Below are 17,955 nucleotides of genomic sequence, written 5' to 3'. Positions count from 1 at the left end.
TATACTGAGTAAGCATTAGGGTGGCTTGTTGTGCTATATACTGAACCTTGTGTAGTCCATAATTGTATTGAGCCTGTGGGCGATTGTGAAAACTGTGCAGTCTTCAAACTGAGTACGAATGGTGGACTGGATAAGGTCATCCGTCTCCAGGTCAATAGCAGCTGTAGCTTCATCCAGGATGAGGATCCTGGTTTTCCTTAGGAGAGCTCGAGCCAAACACACCAGCTGCCGCTGGCCAACGCTGGAAATATGACAATTGTTCAAACACAACTTTGCCATTTTTGATAGCATTGCAGCTATCATCCGAGCCTACCTGAGATTCTCCCCACCCTCTGAACACTCCAGCTCCAACTTTGCTGGTTGGTTGCTGACAAACTTTTCAAGATGGGAATGTTGAAGTGCTTTCCACACCTCTTCATCACTGTACTTGTCAAAGGGATCCAGGTTCATTCTAAGAGTGCCTGAAAACAGTACAGGCTCCTGTAACAGAGAAAATATACCAAGACCTTTAAAGACAATCAGACACAAATCGGGTCTGTTGACATGGGTCATCACCAACATACTTTTATGTTTAAAAGTAAGAATTATTTCCCTTACGTTTGTATGAACATACAATTTGTTTATCACCGTTTAATAAATCTGATTATTTGTGTCCTTTAGTCCCCATGAGAGGTCCTACAAATCTTGCTTTTAAGTGGAATCCCAACTCCAGTGTTAAAGTGAAATGGAATTCTATGATTTCCAAAGCTGTGCGTTTCCAAAAAAGGCCGAGTCACCTGACCATAATTATGTGCTGCCAAAGTTTGTTTGGTTGAACAAAGTATTCTATTCATGACGTTTTTAGCAGAAACAGTTACAGTGCAGCTCCAGTGCAGAACTAAGATAGTGGCAACTATAATGAGAAAACCAAGTCAAAAGAAAAGTTGTTATGTAGACTGACATGCTTGTGCTAGGAAAAAACAAAACAAAAACACTGGATCTGTAAAAATATCCCTGTCACTTTTGTACCTGTGGGATGATGGTGAGTTTGGACCTCAGGTCATGAAGGCCTATTTCAGATATTGTCACATCATCGATGGTGATCTCTCCCGCCGCGGCTTCTAGCAGTCTGAAGAGGCAAAGAGTCATGGAGGACTTGCCAGCACCTGTGCGACCCACAATGCCAATCTGGGCTCACAAAAACACAGACATTAGAAAACCATCCAGTCCATCTCTTAACTTTTCAGTAATCCTCATCTCCTTACCTTCTCCCCTCCTTTGACACTCAGGTTAAGTTTCTTTAAGACAAGGTCTAGTCCTTCTCTGTAGCGTACACTGTAATCATGGAACTCAACATTTCCCTCCATGGGCCACTCAGGTGGCGGCCTCTTGTCCTCCACCACCCAGGGGGCCTGTGAACATAAACACAGCATTTAGGAAAATGTTCTGAAGAAGTCATTAGTCTGGTTGGCTTTGAGCACAGTTGATTTGTTTATCACTCAGAGAGTTGGCCAGTGTGCTCAGAGTCTGTCAAGGTTGTCAAAACTTTATTTTCCCTATGGGACAAAATGGATGCCTAAAACAAAAGCTTTGCCTAACAGCTCTACCAGGTACAGAATACTATCATTACTGCAGTACACATATACTGTGTACAGTAAAAATACTGGATCTGACTATCAGTCTATATATTCTAACATCAAAACATGGCAACATGAAAGATTTTTAAACAAACAAACACACACACAGACACACACACACACATGCGCGCGCACACCTCTGTCTTGGTCTCAGAGTACTCTTTGACTCTTTCCACTGCCACAATGTTGTTCTCCAGATCTGAAGACATTCTCACCATCCAGTTCAGAGACATGGTCACCTACAAAAACAAAGGAATGCCTTTCTACAGAAATTCCACAGTTCTACCTGTTTTTTAGACTAAATGCCATAAATGTAATCCCCTGACATCACTATAAACTGGAACTGAATCACAGGACACTTGGAAAACTGCAATGCAAATGATATATTACCTGGATGAGGTATTCTCTTGAAAAAAAATCAAATTTTGTAAAAGAAACCCAAAACTAATAATCTGAAGATTTTAAAAAATGAATTGAAATTCTTACACTTCTTTCACGATTACTGACCTACGGCCTTAGCTTTTGTTTAATATGTTGATGTATGCTTTTCAGCTTATGAGAACAAAATGCTGTTGTTGAAAATGATGATAAACTTTGACATAAATTAAGGTTTTGTACCTGCAGCGCATAGGAGACTGACAAACCCACGAGGCCAGGATTGAGACTCTCCTTCCCAGTAACAGCAAACAGTGCAGCAAACAACACGACGCAGTTCCCGATGAACTCGATACGCACGCCAAGCCACCTGTGTCAGAGCAGGGTTATGGTTGCAACACACCATAATAAGAGCTGATGAACTCAATGTTTCTGGCATTGATCATGTTCATAAGAATTCGGAGTGACAATTTCAAACCATCTCAATTACAATTAACACGAGCATCTACAATGACTCTCTGAGGTTCTGCAGTGTGTATATTTAGGGAGTGTCTGGCAGTAGATATCTATACCATACCAGTGTTTCTTCACAAAGGAATGACAGATTAGCATTTGAGACTCCAGATAAAATGATGCATAATGGCTTTCATTTATAATATTAATAAAATATGTGATCAGCAGGGGCCACAGGGTGCACAGCTGATGACAAAGGTCTAAGGGATATTTTTATATTTAAAATCGAGATATGGTAGTGATATGAAGCCTATAGAACATGTGATTATATCAATAGGATACTGCCATTGATCATTATTTTCAACGTGTTGAACCAGTGTCTCTGTGGATTTAATATTTGGCAATATTTGGCAGTTTAGTCAGCCAAATGCAGGAAAAAAGGAATACGGGTATGATGAACACACATTCTGGTTAAATCACCATAGCTTCTGTGCATTAGCTTGGTTGCCTTTGCTTTTGTTTAACAATCATAATAATTATCTGTATTTCCCCATAAAAAACAGTAATTTCATTTCTTAGGTTGTTTTTTTAAAAACATGTGATATTGCTATTTCCATTTCTTCTACACAGTGACACCCAATGGTGGCATTGGAAAGGTTTTTGTTATGAATCTGGGGGAACTGAAAGGCTAACTATCAGAAGAGGGAATGAATAGATTTAATGACTGTATTTATAGTTGGGGAAAAAGTAAATCTTTCAAAGAAACTGATGGATAATCATAACAACTACTAAACAACTACATGGTTCTCATAAATCTGTTTAGGAATGAGAAGCAGACCCAAAGTTATAAAACAAGAAGAAAACCTTTTCCCTTAAGGCTGTGTACAGATGCTGTGTACAGAAGGACAGAAGAGACTGGATCACAGCTGCCGACTTGATGAGCTGACACTTACCTATTGGATACAATACCAGGGTAGTAACTCTTTTGGTTGTCATCCACTTTCTTATCACTCATCAGAACAAAGGCAGAACGTCTGCCATAGGCTCGGATTACACTACAGCCAGTGACGGTCTCAGAGAAATGGGAGTATATCGGGGAGCGGCTGACTGACTCCAGACGCTTTAGCTGCCGAGACGTTGCAACATAAAATCTCTACAGGGGGTTAAAAAACAAAACACATTACAGGTGAACATGATTCTGCATAATGTAGATGTATGTGACGAACACAGATGAGCCCACACACACAGACATTCACACAGAGTAATAAAGAAAATCTGTGTGAACAAAACACCTACAGCACTCTTTTGATATTCCAATTTTCACATTTTTGTTAGGACGCCAGCTCGTTATATAAACCTCTTAGTGGAGGCAACTTAACAGTGTGTCTTATGAGAAAGTTGTTTAACTGCAGGTGTTTTCTCCACAACTATTTTCTGCAATAAAATAAAAGTTATTGACTAAAAAATAAAATAAAATAAGTTATATATATAAAATAAAGCTTATTTATTTGGGAAGTAATTAAGTATAGAAGCTAAAGTTTAAAAATAAATTTTGCAGCACAGGCAAAGGTCATGCAGGATAGATGTTAGGAAAATAGGATGATGCGTGAAGTTAGTGATTTGGAGGTTAGTAAATATAATTTAACATCAGCCCACAGACCTTACATACCCCCTTGCTTTGAAATCATGATTATTCCTGGTGTTTTGTGTGATTTATGACTAACTGCCTTCTTTGTGTTCTCTGAAAACTGTCTAGGAACGTAGATTTAATTGAAACTTTTAATTTCTTGCATCTATGCACTCATTTGGCTATTAAATGTCTCATAAATAGGTGTCTGTTATTTACTTTAATAGCTATAGTCTTGCCCGGCAGCAGCTCTAGTCTGGTAAACAACATGCAACCTGCAGGCTTAATGCTGAAATTATAGTGCTCCAACAAGATGAAGCAGACAAACAGGATGAAAAGAACAACAAACTGTACATTATGATGTAATGCTACAATTGCAGTATACAATTATGATAGCGAAGACATCAGGAAGCAATTTTGTGATTACTGGTACAGGTGGGGATATCCTGAATATGATAAATCCCACAACTGCATTTTTCTTTAAGTAGCCCAATGGTTTTGAAACACTACTTTTTGGGCCATCAAATTGTGCAGTTGTTATTTTGTGGAACTAAATCAGTTGTGAATACAGTAGTACATTTTCAAATGGAAAATTATATCTTTAATAAAGTCTACACTCACAAACCCCTAAATGACAGACCACAGCAGATTTGCCTTTAAGAATTAATCAAAATTAAAATGTTAAATGGATGAAATGAAAGCTGAGGTTGTGCAACTGTTGGATCTACAGCTATCCACATGGGGCCCCTAGTTGCTATGTCTACTGAACTAGCAGAGACACACCACCTATTGCACTAGAACAGCAGTAATCAATACTTTAACTGCATGCAACAAACACACTCAAACATACATATCATGTTAATCAGTCAGTCTTATTTCCTATTTACCTGAACCCACCAAAAGAACACCAATAATGGGGCTATGACTATGAGGAACATTGGGGTGAGGGCAGAGCATATGAGCAGCACATTCAGTGTGTACCAGAAAGTGCGCATCCATATGTCAATATTGTCTGGGATGTGGAAATCTATAGTATCCACGTCTTTGCTGAAGCGGTTTAGTAACCGCCCAGTGGGGGTGCTCTCAAAGAAGGCCTGCGGGGCTTGCAAGACCCTCTGAAGCATGTTGTGGTGCATGAGGCTGGCTGCCAGCAGCATACTGTGGATCCGGCACAACAGGCAGTTAACCAACAACAGCACACCTGTGAGAAGGGGGGAAGGGGGGGGAGGGGTCAGTTGCTGATGTCCAATGAAATGGCAGTTTGCCTTATCTCTATCACATTTACCCTTCGAGTGCGTCCTATTGACTCAAAAGACAAAAGGAACAGTTTTTTAAATCACTTTTTTAGTGGTGCTGTTTTTTGTTCATGTGTGTGCTGCTCCAGCTAATTAAGAACGTATTTTGGAGTTGTTTTGGTATTCATTGTATTATATGAGCTGACACAGCAAAATAAAATCCTTAGTGAAAGCTCTGGTTTATTAGACTATTAGGGAAAAAAATGAGTTTTTATCATTGTCTATAAAAGGTGTTATGTTATTGAAATATTTGCCCATGGTGTCTAATTAGATTAATCTAGGTCATAGTTATCCAAAGTAAGAGTTCTGTGTCGACTGGTCTTGCTCGGATTTTCTTGAACACATTTTTCAGAACTGAAGAAGGCAAGGGAAGGCAAAGTGTCTTCAAGAAAACCCTAGCAAGTCCAGTCAACGCAGAAATCTTACTTTGGATTTGTCCATGGCATTACAGTGCTGTAGTAACACGTAGCTGCCACTAGATGGAGGGTATAGATCATTCAAAATTACTTCCTAGCATAAATATTTCATATGCAGGAAATAATCGTGTGGGTGTGTAGGTGTGACAGGATGTGGAAGCATTTGGAACAGGAAGTGCTTGGGCTGTGGAAAGAGCAAAGTGAACTGGTTAAAAGGAAGAGTGAAGATGGATGCTCATCAAGGCCAAATGCATGGCATGGTACAGAGAAAACCAAGGGAAGGAAGGTTAGGTTATAAAGTGTTGCTGCATCCATTTGCATGCCACAAAGCATTTCAGTAAGAGAAAGAGTAAATTCACAAAAGAGGATCATAAGAAAATATTTGACAACATTTTTTCAAATACCTGAACAAAAACGTATATGAAAGCCAAAGGCACTATGACAACGAGGAAGATGGGAGTGCTGGAGACAATAACTATAATGGTGGAGAGAGAAACAAAGACGGTGCCCAGCAGCATGAGCACAGTAGCTGGCAGAGCTTCATCTATCACGTAGATGTCCTTGGAGAAGCGATTGATAATGCGTCCTATAGGTGTGGTGTCAAAGAAAGACTGGGGCGTGTGAAGTTTGTTGAGGAGCAGATTATGGTGCAATTTCCTGGCAGCACCGATGTTCCCCATGGCTAGTGTGAAGGAAGAGATCATGATCAGGATACCTGCAGGAAGGAATTAGAGGAGTGGAGATATAAGAAAAGATAATGGAGAGGAAGATGTTAATATAGTATGTAAAAGCAATGGGATTTTTAACAGAAATTCAGGATCTCTTCTCAATGCAGAGACTGGAAAAAGGAGGAGCATTAAACCAATGAGCTATTTGTAAAACCTGTATGTGATCCTATGATAAGAAATGTGCAAATCAACTTTAGATATGGATGTTGATGAATGTGACATTTGGCACCAGGGGGAAATTGAGCAATTGAGCAAGACTAAATAAACAATTATTATAGTTTAATGTGGAATTTGCCATTCTCACCTTGTGCAAGGCCCAGTGCTGCATACACCCCCACCCTCATATTAATATTTTCTTGAGTCTGATTCGTTGAAGCATCATTGGTCCACTGGCTGAGCCAGATGTTTGCACCAATGGCAGCAGCGCTTTGGCAGCCATACAGGAAACAGATAAACACTGATAGCAAGGGTCCCACAGCCTTGACATACTCCAAGTACACTTTGGTTTTCACCTGATAAGGAGTGACAGAGCAGTTAAGAGACTGATATCAGTTTACTCTGTTGTCTCTTTACATTTATAAACATACAATGCACACATAAACATACAAACATAATGTAATAAGTCAAATAGAGCACTGCTACAGAGACAAGGCCTGCAGCTGACTTCAGTAAACCGATTTGTCTAGTAAACCGATTTGGAAAAAAATTAAGGGAAAAAATATATATATATTTTTTAAAAGAGTTTTTAGTATACAGTATTTGTTGTAACTTGTTAGTAGAGTTAGCAAATAGAAAGATTGGTTGATACGAAAGGTAAGATATCAAACACTAACTCTGCCCGTTTCTGTGGTCTCTGCCTGAATGAGTTTCTCCGTTTGTTGAGGTTTCTTCTCTTGCATGCCAGCATGTTTCCTCTGACTGCAGGCATGTCTCTTCACTGAGCGACATCGAGCATTCTCCCCATCTGCTGAAATTACACTAATTTGCCTGTAGTCAGGGGAACAATTATAGCTTAGTGAAACAGAGGAGACTTAACTGAAGCCCACTACTGTCAGATGCAGAAATTTCAGCTACATATTTAGTATAATCCACAACAGTTGATTTAAAATAGAAATATACAGAATAATTCAGACATTCAAGTTGAGAACTGCTGCCCAATGAGCTGTACATATTTAAGGTATTCAACAGCATGTAAAACTTTTCATGAGTCTACATAAGTTAAAATAATTACCAGTACTCTACCTGATGAATTTCCGCTTTTCTTCATTAATTGCAGGTTCATTGTCCACCATGTCTGTGTGGTTGCTAAGGGCATCATCAGGGAACAATTTCTCTTCTTCAAACTCATCTGAAAAAAATCACCATGAATCATTATTTTAACATTTACTACTGTCTCAACAATAAAAAGCAATGTGTAATTAACTTCCTGGAGTACCAGTGATCACATCTTCCTCTATGATGTCTTCCAGGGAATAATTCCTGAGGAACTCTGCAAAAGCACCGTTCTGATTGAGCAGTTCTTGGTAGGACCCCATTTCTGACACCCGGCCTTCCACCAGCACCATGATGTTGTCCACCTGAGGCAGGAAGCTTATGCCATGGGTCACAAGGATTCGTGTCTATACTCAAGCAACAAAAGACAAACATTTATATTAAAATGATTGTTAAATACAGACACATACCATATTACAATTTATGAAGACAGTGACCTTTTCTTGTAAAAACATACTCATGCAGCAGAAACTCAGAGGGCAAGAATTAAAAGTTATACTGTAAAAATCTGATAACAGATGATAAAACAAAATACCCTCTGGAAATGTGATAAAGTTCAGTGATAGTTTAGTGAAGAAACCAACCAATATGTGTGAAACATCATCATGTTGATACACATACATGTATGTTCAAAAAGATGGGAATAGATGCAATTCTGATATGTCTGATCCATACACCACCATAAGTCCTTGTGCTCCAAACTTCGAGGGTGCTACAATACACTGTATACATATCAAAATTAAATACGTACCTGGAAATGAGAATATGGCTAGGTAAAAATTGCAAAACGAGGGTAAAGTGAAACAAGTCCAGAGCAGCATAGTGCCCTTCATCTCAGGACCCGGACAAATATAATCAAAGCCACCATCCACACAACCTAAGCGCAGAGAGAATGAAGAAGAAGTGAACTCCGATGTCAGTCATAGTGCTCGTAGTGACTCAACGCATGTGGATGATTGCTGGATCAAGCTGGCATAATTTACTAAATGGTAAAAGGGGCAAGAGTGGGTCAATCAAAAAAGCAGAGTTTTAAGCCTTAAGGATTTATGTCATGTTTTGCAGTCTGATTGAATTGCCTGTTCACCTTAAATCCTCTGCCATGCTCAGCTATGGTCCTGAAACTTAAATAGGCCATCACCCACTTTGCAGTTGTGGTCCTCAAAAAAAATAAACGGTTTCATGTAATTTTAGCTTGCATTATAGATGAATGTTCAACAACAGGCACTGTTCACTGGGGCATTTGTGTGAGTGGGAATGTTGGGAGGCTGCGTAAAGGAAATGAAAATCCTCTCCAGACTTTCTGAACAAAATTTAAACACAGCCTTTTTAGTGCCAACAAACAAGGAGTAGCAGCATCTCCCTGCTGCATAAACCCCTCCTGAGTCAATCCTAAAAGTAGGATGACTGAGGCCATGTGGCCATTTATCCAAGGATGGATATTCACCAGACAAACTCTACAGATAGGTTCTGACCTCTCAGGAGGATGCAGTGGTGCAGACCTGCACAGATTAGGAGGCTGTGTCCACTCTGACCTCTGCCAAACACATAGCTTGATATGTCTGGAGCATGGTGCCAGTACTCGGAAGCAGGAGCCATGCCTGCCTGCAATCCAGTTGCAAAGTAGAAAAATTGTAGTGCATGGATGGGATTACCGGTACAGTCTAGCCACTGACAGCACGATGGTGCCAAACACGAGGCAAAGGGTGGAAGACCAAATAGAGCCTTTGTTGTGGTGGAGATAGCCAATTGACTGATAGATTTTCAACTGCACGACAGCAGTGAGAGTAAGGATGTGTCGACGTGGATGACCATTGCATCTGCAGGGAATATACTTTTCGGAATATCACTTTTGCTGTTTATCCTTTGATAACCCATGCATGTCCAAGCTGAAGATCAGCAGATCGTCGTCCTAAGGCGTCTGGTCCCTGTCGAGGCTGGCTAGCACTATCCAGAGGGTCTGGCTCATATTTGGCTAACCTGTTAGCAAACTCCATGTGGTCTCTCCAGCTTTCCACGGGATCTCCAACCAGGGGCTCCAAGCTGTTGGACGGAGACAAAGCTGAATCCTTTGAGGAGGAAAAAGCTGGGTCCTGCTGAGCCACGGCTGCTGTACCAAGTACAGTCAAGACAAGCCTTGCGGAGATCTTTTAAGATTTAAAGATCTTCGTTCAGGGAGAAGATGCACCCCTGACGAAAGGGGCAAAGAGAAAACTTCTTCCCATGTTTAGGTTCCAAACTCATAGCGAAACAGGAAGCAATATCAATCCACACCCGAAAAAAACGCTAACGCCAACTGCAAGTGAAGCTAAAATCAAGTCGGCTGTAGCCTGTAATGAAGACAAAGCTAAATAGCAACACCCAGACAGCTTGATTCATGGACATGTTTTGAGCAAGGCAAAGAGCACAGAATCATGTCTGTGCTGACACGAATATATAAGTGCAGGGGGCTGACATACGTCTCCACAAGTCAATTGTGTAAAAAGGAATGTAAACATCATTGTCTTTAGCAGGCCAAATGAGGGAGTAAGATGCTATAGAATGTGTGTTTTATTGAGTGAATTGATTGAAAGGGAACATTGCATTTAATTTGATCAATTTAAATCCCTATAAATACTGTTGGGATGTCATTGAAATTATCACTTGATTTCAATTTGCACTAGAAAGGAAAAAGAAGATATAGCAATGTCCATGAGTGATAATTGTGAGCTATGCAAGTCTGGACTACAGGGTTGTGCGGACTCAGCTGACCAATGAATGAAATTTTAATGAAGCAGCATATAATAAAGCACCACTAGGAGCACCGATCACTTAAACAAAGCGGCCATTAGATATGTTCTCTACTACCGTACTTAATTGTTCCTGACCTTTCCCTTTAGAACTCCCTCTGGACCAATGAGGTTGTCAAAGATATGTTTGGACACATGAGCATCCACAGCAGACAGTGGATCATCCAGCAGGTATACATCAGCGTCACTGTATAAAGCTCGGGCCAGACTGACTCTCTGTCTCTGTCCACCAGACAGGTTGATACCCTGCAGAATGAAAATTTATAATCAGATTGGGATTAATCTCTTGCTGAACACAAATTGACGACAGATTAGATGTGTTAAATTGAATTATTTTCATTTTATAAACGTAGATACTTAGTAAGAGAATGGAACTTTTCCTTACTGGCATCACCAAAAATGATGGGTCTAAACTTTAGACTCATCATTTTTAAATATGACAGATAAACCCTTTAGACTCTAAAGGGTTTATCTGTCATATTTTTGCTGTCTAAAGAACAAATAGAGTGGAAGTATATTTTGTCAATTGTACTGTAAAATAAAAAACAGAAAATTGTGTAGTTGTGGATTAGATTTAGGATAATTAGAATTTTGTCATCAGTACAGTCACAGATTGAATCTGATAGTTATAAAATCAATACCTTCTCGCCTATCTCAGTCATGTCTCCTCCAGGAAGAACTTCCAAGTCAGCAGTCAGCGCACAGGCCTCCAGAACACAGCAGTACTTCTGCTCATTGTACGTTTCCCCAAATAGGATGTTGTCACGCAAGGTGGCGTTCTGTATCCAGGCTTGTTGAGGTACGTATGCCACTGAACCCTGACAGAAGAAGCCCAAAAACACTCTTGACACTACTTAGAAATCAGAACTTCCCTGTAGGAGATAACAGTGATGATTACTGCTCCTGCCACAGTATTTTGCAACCCTATATGTGGGTCAATTACGGTACTTAAATTGTCACAGTGGGTATGAAAATGAGGGGGGTATTTGAGTTGTGCTTAAATTACCGTATTGTGGTCTTTAAAGAAAACTATTTGTGTTTTTAAAACCAACTGTTTGGGTGTCATTTGATAATGTGAAAAAATGATATAATGACATTAAACTGTGAACCTATTAAACCAAAACATATCTAATGGGAATCATTATTCAGGTTCTGCTTCAGGTTGGAGTTTTACCATTTGTGTCTAACATGCATCATCTTTAATGGTAGGAAAAGGGGAACTAAAAGATAAAATGGTTTGCTGGGTAATTTCTGATTTATAAGGGGATATTTCCTACCCGAATCGAGACCTCTCCCTCCAGTTTCTCCATTTCACCCAGGAGAGCAGAAATGAGGGAGGATTTCCCACAACCAACATGGCCCACAACTGCTAGCAGGGAGCCCTGTGGTACCATCAAGTTAATGCTAGAAAAACATTAGGATTAGTGCTAGTTCTGACAGAACAATGACAAGTGCAAAACAAAGAAAATGTGACTTCATGCCACATACCTATGCAGAGCTGGAGGATCCTCTTTAGCCCACGTGAATTTCCCATTGACGACTGTTATCGAAAAGTCTGTTGAATGACATGTCACGTTTTGAAAACCTTCTGAGTCGATGAAAGAACGCTTTATTCCAAGAGCATCAAGGTCAAAAAAGCATTTCCGAACTATTAGTCATCCTAAACCTCTTGAGGCGCAAAGGCACTAGGTGAAAGGTTCAAACTTGTTGTAAAACCTTGAGTTTATTGAGTCCACATAATAACAGGATGATATACTGTAACATGGCGGTGAGAAACCTTATGAAATGAAAAGGTTTCTCAGAGTTTCTGGCACGTGAAAGACAAACATTGATCAAAGGAGGGTCTGTGTTAATGTTACCTTGGGCAGTGTTCTTGCGATCTATTGCATTTGGGTCAAGCTCTTCATGACTCAGGAATGATTGGATCCTCTTCAGTGACACATTGGCCTACAAACAATAAACAGAAATACCACATTTACCAAAGAAGATAGACGTAAAAGGATGTGTGAAAGGCTGAAAAATTTCACCTGCACTATACTGCTGATCACTTGAGGAAGCATGTTAAGTGGAAACCTGAGAATATTGAAGAGTGACAGCGACACGAAAGCCTTCTCAGCATCCAAAATGTTGTTTTCGTCAACTTTCACATACACTGCAAATGTTGTCATTGCAACCTGAAAGAAAGGAGTTTGCATAATCTTTTGCACATTATTTCTTCATAGGCAAGGACAAAGCATATTCTGAGGTTTATGATTTTGGTCAGTATTCATGTATGCTGCAGCAAAAAGTGGATATTATGCAAAGACATTAATTTACCATGGCTACCTAGCAGCTATTGAACCTGCTAGAAGATCAGCTAAATATTTTGCCTTAAGTTTCCGAAAGGCTTTATATTTAAGCATGCATGTCCTGGTTGCTATGCAGTTAATTTGAGGGGTAGCAAACCTAATACGTAGGTTTTTAAATTTTCTTATAAATAATTGAATGTGTAAACAATACTTCACTCATTCTGTAGGTAAACCCCACTTAACTTTATCAAGCTAAGTGTAATACATTTTTCTACATGATATTTGAGACCTCTGGATCTTAAGTGAGTTAAAAAAGATATGTTAAATAATATACTGTACACACTAAGAAACTAGCAGGAAAGAGACAATCCACAGATGGACAAACACCTTAGGATCTTCAACTGAGACATCCAAAATGACTACCATTAATAAGCCACTATTCCCAAGGTATTGTGCCAAATTAAAAAAAAAAAGATAAAAAGGAATAAACATTTGTATTTCCATAAAACATTTCTAGAATTTATAATCCTAATACAATTTACCCGGAAAGTTGATTGAATTATCAATGACATATAATTGTTCACAATATTCTATTCAACAGAGAGCATAAAAAGGGAGTTTTTTAAGACCAGGTTTTAAGAGTAAAAACCCTTTTAAAGCTACTTTTGTAATGTAGAGCACAAACGTCGTCATATGGACACTTGCAGGATTGTAACCGCCGTTAAATGATATGAAGGCTAGCTGGATGCAACATGACCGTCAATCAAGCTGCTACCAAATATGAATACATTTTGCAAACACTGATGTCAGCTTTATTTATACTAAGCCTACCAGAAACGGAGCACTGGTCCAGGCCATGGTGGACAGAGCTCCAAGGTAAGCCATCTTGCGGAGCACATTTAGCTCCTTCTGTCGTATGGCAAGAACTTTGTCTTTAAATGAGTTTTCCCAGGCATAAAGCTTCAGCACTTTAATGCCATTGAGGATCTCATTCATCAGCTTGATGCGAGAGTCTTTGTACTGCATCTGTTCCACCTGGGTGACAGAAGAAGGAGAATAACAAATAACTGTTAATTTTGGTCCAAACTAAACAGAAAACATAGCAAAACTCAAAGAAGTTCATCTTAGCAAAATTATCTGAAATGGGAACTTGGGAATTATGGATTTAATCATGCTATCAAAGTTAGACATTCATCTGTTAAAAAAGGACTGCACCTGGAAGGCTCGAGTCTTCATGGCAATTACTGCATTTAAGGGGATAAGCATGACCATGACAGCCACTCCAGCCAGCACAGAAGGACCAAGGTTCTGTAAAAATCCAACAGTTAGAAGCATAGTGGATACAGAGGTAAAGGAAATCATGTATAGTCTAAACAAACCTGCCACAGAAAATAAAGTGCCAAAAAAATCTGCAGAGGAGCAGACCATAACATATTCAGAAAAGTGGTCAGATCCATAAACCTCTGTGCATCCACTGACATCAGGTTGACCACCTCACCAACAGTAGAGGAGCGTTTGGCAGCATTTGTTATCACTAGTGCCTGCAGACCCACGATGGACACAAAATCAAAATGAACAATATATTTTTTTAATTGACTATGTGAAGAACAGAATAGACCAGAATTTTATGTGTACCTTTCGGTAGATAGCTCCAATGATAGCTGTGCGTACATTCATCCCAGTGACAAAACAGTACTGAAAGTGGCGATGGAGGATGAGAGTCTGCAAAATAGCTGTAAAGAACATGAGGAAAGCCAGAGAGTAACCCCACCAGTCAGGAGCATCTTTCTGTTTGGTAAAGGAGATCAGCATCCTGGAAGAGTGAAAAAGGAAACACATACGTGGAGTTAGAAAGGCAGCTGCATTGCTTAAAAAGATACAATATGTAATGTTTTTTTGTTTTAAATAAAATCACCAATCAAATCTTCCTAAAATTGCTAATCAAAAAAAGAAAAACTTAGAATCACACATTTTAGACAGATCTAACCATTCCGTTGAATTACCGGTAAGCTTAACCACAAATATTTGGCAGAGTAGTACTTTCTGTAGATTCTACCATCTATATGTGCATGCATTTTTGTTTATAATTTAATATGTTTTGGCACTGTGGTTTATTCATTCCTAATTAATTTTTGCTTTTATTGATGGACACATTAATTATTTACCAGAATTTATTTAGCAGCACAACATATCATTTCCTCAGGATGTAAAAGTTTGTTTTTCACATATTAAGAAAGGCCATGCAGCGTTTTCAGTATTACTCTCAATATTTATTAAATTTGTCTAAGTTCAAAAAAATTATGCTCTCAGAGGGACACGCAACCTAAGGAATTATGGGAGATTTTGCAAAATTTTTATGTCTCATTATACTCTTCATAGTACAGCACATAATAACTCAGACCCCAATTGGAGGCAATTGCTTTTGGACTTCAGGATTCTCAGCTCATCCCCTAAGCAACACAGAGTTTAATAATAATATTTGCAAACAGCAAAAGGCCTCTGCAAAGCTGGAAACATGTACCGGTAATTACTTTTAAAACCTCTGCGGAAATAACTACTTTTTTTTTAGGTGGCACAAAATATACAGATAAGACCTAAGGAAACTACCATAGTACAAACACCACTGGGCTTGAAGAGATTAAATTCTTAAAAAAGGATAGCAAATACAAGGAAACTATGTGGTCAGCCATCACTGATAAGAAAAAGCCTATCTGCTCTCTTCCTTGTGTTTTGCAGCATATACAACAACCAAAATATACTGTGTATTTAAACAGCTAGAGCATGCAAATGAAGCATATAATGCAAATGTTTCTACAAGTAAACCATTCAGAAAAAATACAGTAGAATTTGGGAACACTGGAGTAGCTGCTCCAGTTTGTATTGGCAACTAGCAAATTTGGTGCAACAAAGATGGCAGAGATTGAGCACTTTTTACTGTTATTTACCTGAGTAGCTGGGGGTTGATAAAAGTGATGACATCTTGCAGGACCTTGAATGCAGAGCCAATCAGAAAATAAGGACCAAAGGCTCTGATGAGGGCACATAGGAAGGATGGTTGGTGAGTGGAAGCTTTCTGTTTGGATAGAAGCACTTCCACTTCTTCTGGGCTGCTTTCATTTTCTCCTCCGTTGGGGACATAATTGGTGGCTGACTGTGGGGGCTTGGAATATGTAGCATGGCTGGATGGATTCTGTTTACTGCAGAGATAGAAATCTGGTTGTTATTGCACATAAGGACAGTATTGGTAAAATGCAAATAAAAACTCATATTGAAAGAATTACATACCGGTAAATACAAATCCTTTAATAACTTTCCCATTACTTTAAAATTATAGAGTTAATTTGGTACTTGTGGCACTCATACTTTAATACTGATGCTCTTAACTTCCCAGGGATATCTTGTATCGTTGTTAATGTGTGTTTTTAATTGTATAGAGGTGCCAAATGTAAGTATGAGGAGAGTATTAATTGCATTCATCTTCCAACTTCCAAGTTAATTAAAGCAGTTTTGCTGTTTGGAATATACAAATGACTTGTTTTTGGATATCAGAAATGTTACAAATATTAGGTAGAATTTATCAAGAAATATTAATTGAACCTGGCATGTCTGATTCAAAGACAGATCACAACAAAGAAGAAAACATGAGACAAATTGACAAATTGAATTCTCAGTTCCACTTGAATTTCTGGCTTTATTACTTCCACCAAGGAGGTGATGTGACAGTCGGCATTTGACTTTTAGCAAAATAAATCAAAAAGTAACAAATGGATTTTACTTAAATTTAAGCGAAATGTTGATACTGAGCCATGGAACCTATGATTAAATTTTGGTGACCATCCAGATTACCGAGGGACTTTGATATTTGAGGCCAAAGGTGATTGATCATAAACTTTAAGAAACCTATGTTATGAAACCATGTTACTACTGCATATATATACTGTTTTTATTATACACATAAACCATCATGAGTTTTCACACTTTCTACCTGGGTCACTGTCATCATTGACAATTCGCACTTTGTTTAAAATGACAGCATCCATTCATAAATATCTTCAACAAAGTGTTTCACTCAAAGGCAATGGCTAAGGCAAGTGAATTGCTAACCCATTGGATCACTAGCTTGATTTTTGTACTTAATACTAAGAATGAGCTAGTGTTCTCTTGGGTTCAAAGCTTGAATAATAATAGAAAATAAATGGAAAAAAAATACACAATAAAATCATAAATAAATAGACATTTTCTGTAAACATCTGAGTTGGCATACAGTTACTTAGCTAAAACCATGAATCTGAATTTCAGGGAAATTGTCATACATGCAGTCCTGTTTCCTGATTAGTGTCACATTTCTCCATTACAGAAATGTCTAAACACCAAACAGAAACGTGATTAAAAGGCCTGGTTTCTGCTAAAGGAAGCTGATCTTTTATCATTATAAAATATCAACTAACCACATTTTAACATTTTGTGCTTTCACAGAAAACAGGTCTTTTGCTGATAAAAACCACATATCTAACACGTTGGTTAGAGACTGTGCCTTATTCATGCAGACACCATCCACATCATATTTGACATATAAATTGTTTGAAATGTTAAAACGTTTCCCAAAACTAATGGCAGAAACTAGATTGAGTTTTTTTTCCTCTATTCCTGCAGGGTTTATCCCTACCTTTTCATTGTGTTTGTGCTTGTATGCTCTCCCTATTACCTTAATGTCATTCATCTGAGCGTTTTGGGAACCATTTTAACACCTTTTTTGACTCATCTCACTGAGACTAACTAACTAAAAAGCAGCAGGAGGAAGTCCCTGAGCTTGCCAGTGATGTGGTTTTTAAATTTGAATTTTGATTTTGCATGTGTGCAATAATAATTTATATATTGTATTGTGTTAAGCTTTGCTTGTTCCATGTTCAGTTGTTGAGCAAGACTAGTTTGGGTCCGTATCAAAAGGTTCCGTGTTATAGCTGGAGGAAGATTTTTTCCAATAAATATCAATGTTAGCCCATGACTTTGTCACAGTTTTGAATTTTGGCCCACTGGGTATTTGAGTTTGACACCTTTGCTCTAAAATATCAGCCTATTCCCTCCTCCCATGATGGTCT

The 17,955-nt window shown here is 38.7% G+C and overlaps 1 protein-coding gene across 2 annotated transcripts in view; it reads right to left on the bottom strand.

Annotated features, from left to right (window-relative positions):
- abcc3 (ATP-binding cassette, sub-family C (CFTR/MRP), member 3) overlaps positions 1-17,955 on the bottom strand; it is a 34,861-nt gene that overhangs the window by 2,407 nt on the left and 14,499 nt on the right. The window contains exons 8-30 of one of the 2 annotated variants that reach the window (XM_057055874.1): positions 15,802-16,053; positions 14,492-14,669; positions 14,236-14,397; positions 14,072-14,164; positions 13,688-13,891; positions 12,596-12,742; positions 12,428-12,515; positions 12,057-12,123; positions 11,846-11,972; positions 11,210-11,386; positions 10,647-10,814; positions 7,946-8,129; positions 7,753-7,858; positions 7,344-7,497; positions 6,815-7,022; positions 4,959-5,272; positions 3,398-3,597; positions 2,235-2,361; positions 1,754-1,855; positions 1,245-1,391; positions 1,009-1,167; positions 314-480; positions 47-241 (exon numbers count right to left, since the gene is read on the bottom strand). In XM_057055874.1, the coding sequence (XP_056911854.1) occupies positions 47-241; positions 314-480; positions 1,009-1,167; positions 1,245-1,391; positions 1,754-1,855; positions 2,235-2,361; positions 3,398-3,597; positions 4,959-5,272; positions 6,815-7,022; positions 7,344-7,497; positions 7,753-7,858; positions 7,946-8,129; positions 10,647-10,814; positions 11,210-11,386; positions 11,846-11,972; positions 12,057-12,123; positions 12,428-12,515; positions 12,596-12,742; positions 13,688-13,891; positions 14,072-14,164; positions 14,236-14,397; positions 14,492-14,669; positions 15,802-16,053 (3,726 nt within the window). Of the gene's footprint in view, positions 1-46; positions 242-313; positions 481-1,008; positions 1,168-1,244; positions 1,392-1,753; positions 1,856-2,234; positions 2,362-3,397; positions 3,598-4,958; positions 5,273-6,186; positions 6,498-6,814; positions 7,023-7,343; positions 7,498-7,752; positions 7,859-7,945; positions 8,130-10,646; positions 10,815-11,209; positions 11,387-11,845; positions 11,973-12,056; positions 12,124-12,427; positions 12,516-12,595; positions 12,743-13,687; positions 13,892-14,071; positions 14,165-14,235; positions 14,398-14,491; positions 14,670-15,801; positions 16,054-17,955 lie in introns of both variants that reach the window. The other variant, XM_057055882.1, reaches the window with a different exon arrangement.

The sequence above is a fragment of the Takifugu flavidus genome, chromosome 1 (genome assembly GCF_003711565.1).
Source record: "Takifugu flavidus isolate HTHZ2018 chromosome 1, ASM371156v2, whole genome shotgun sequence".
Classification (NCBI taxonomy): domain Eukaryota; kingdom Metazoa; phylum Chordata; class Actinopteri; order Tetraodontiformes; family Tetraodontidae; genus Takifugu; species Takifugu flavidus.
Note: the sequence above shows the minus strand (reverse complement) of the source record. Positions and strands in the feature narration are given on the sequence as shown.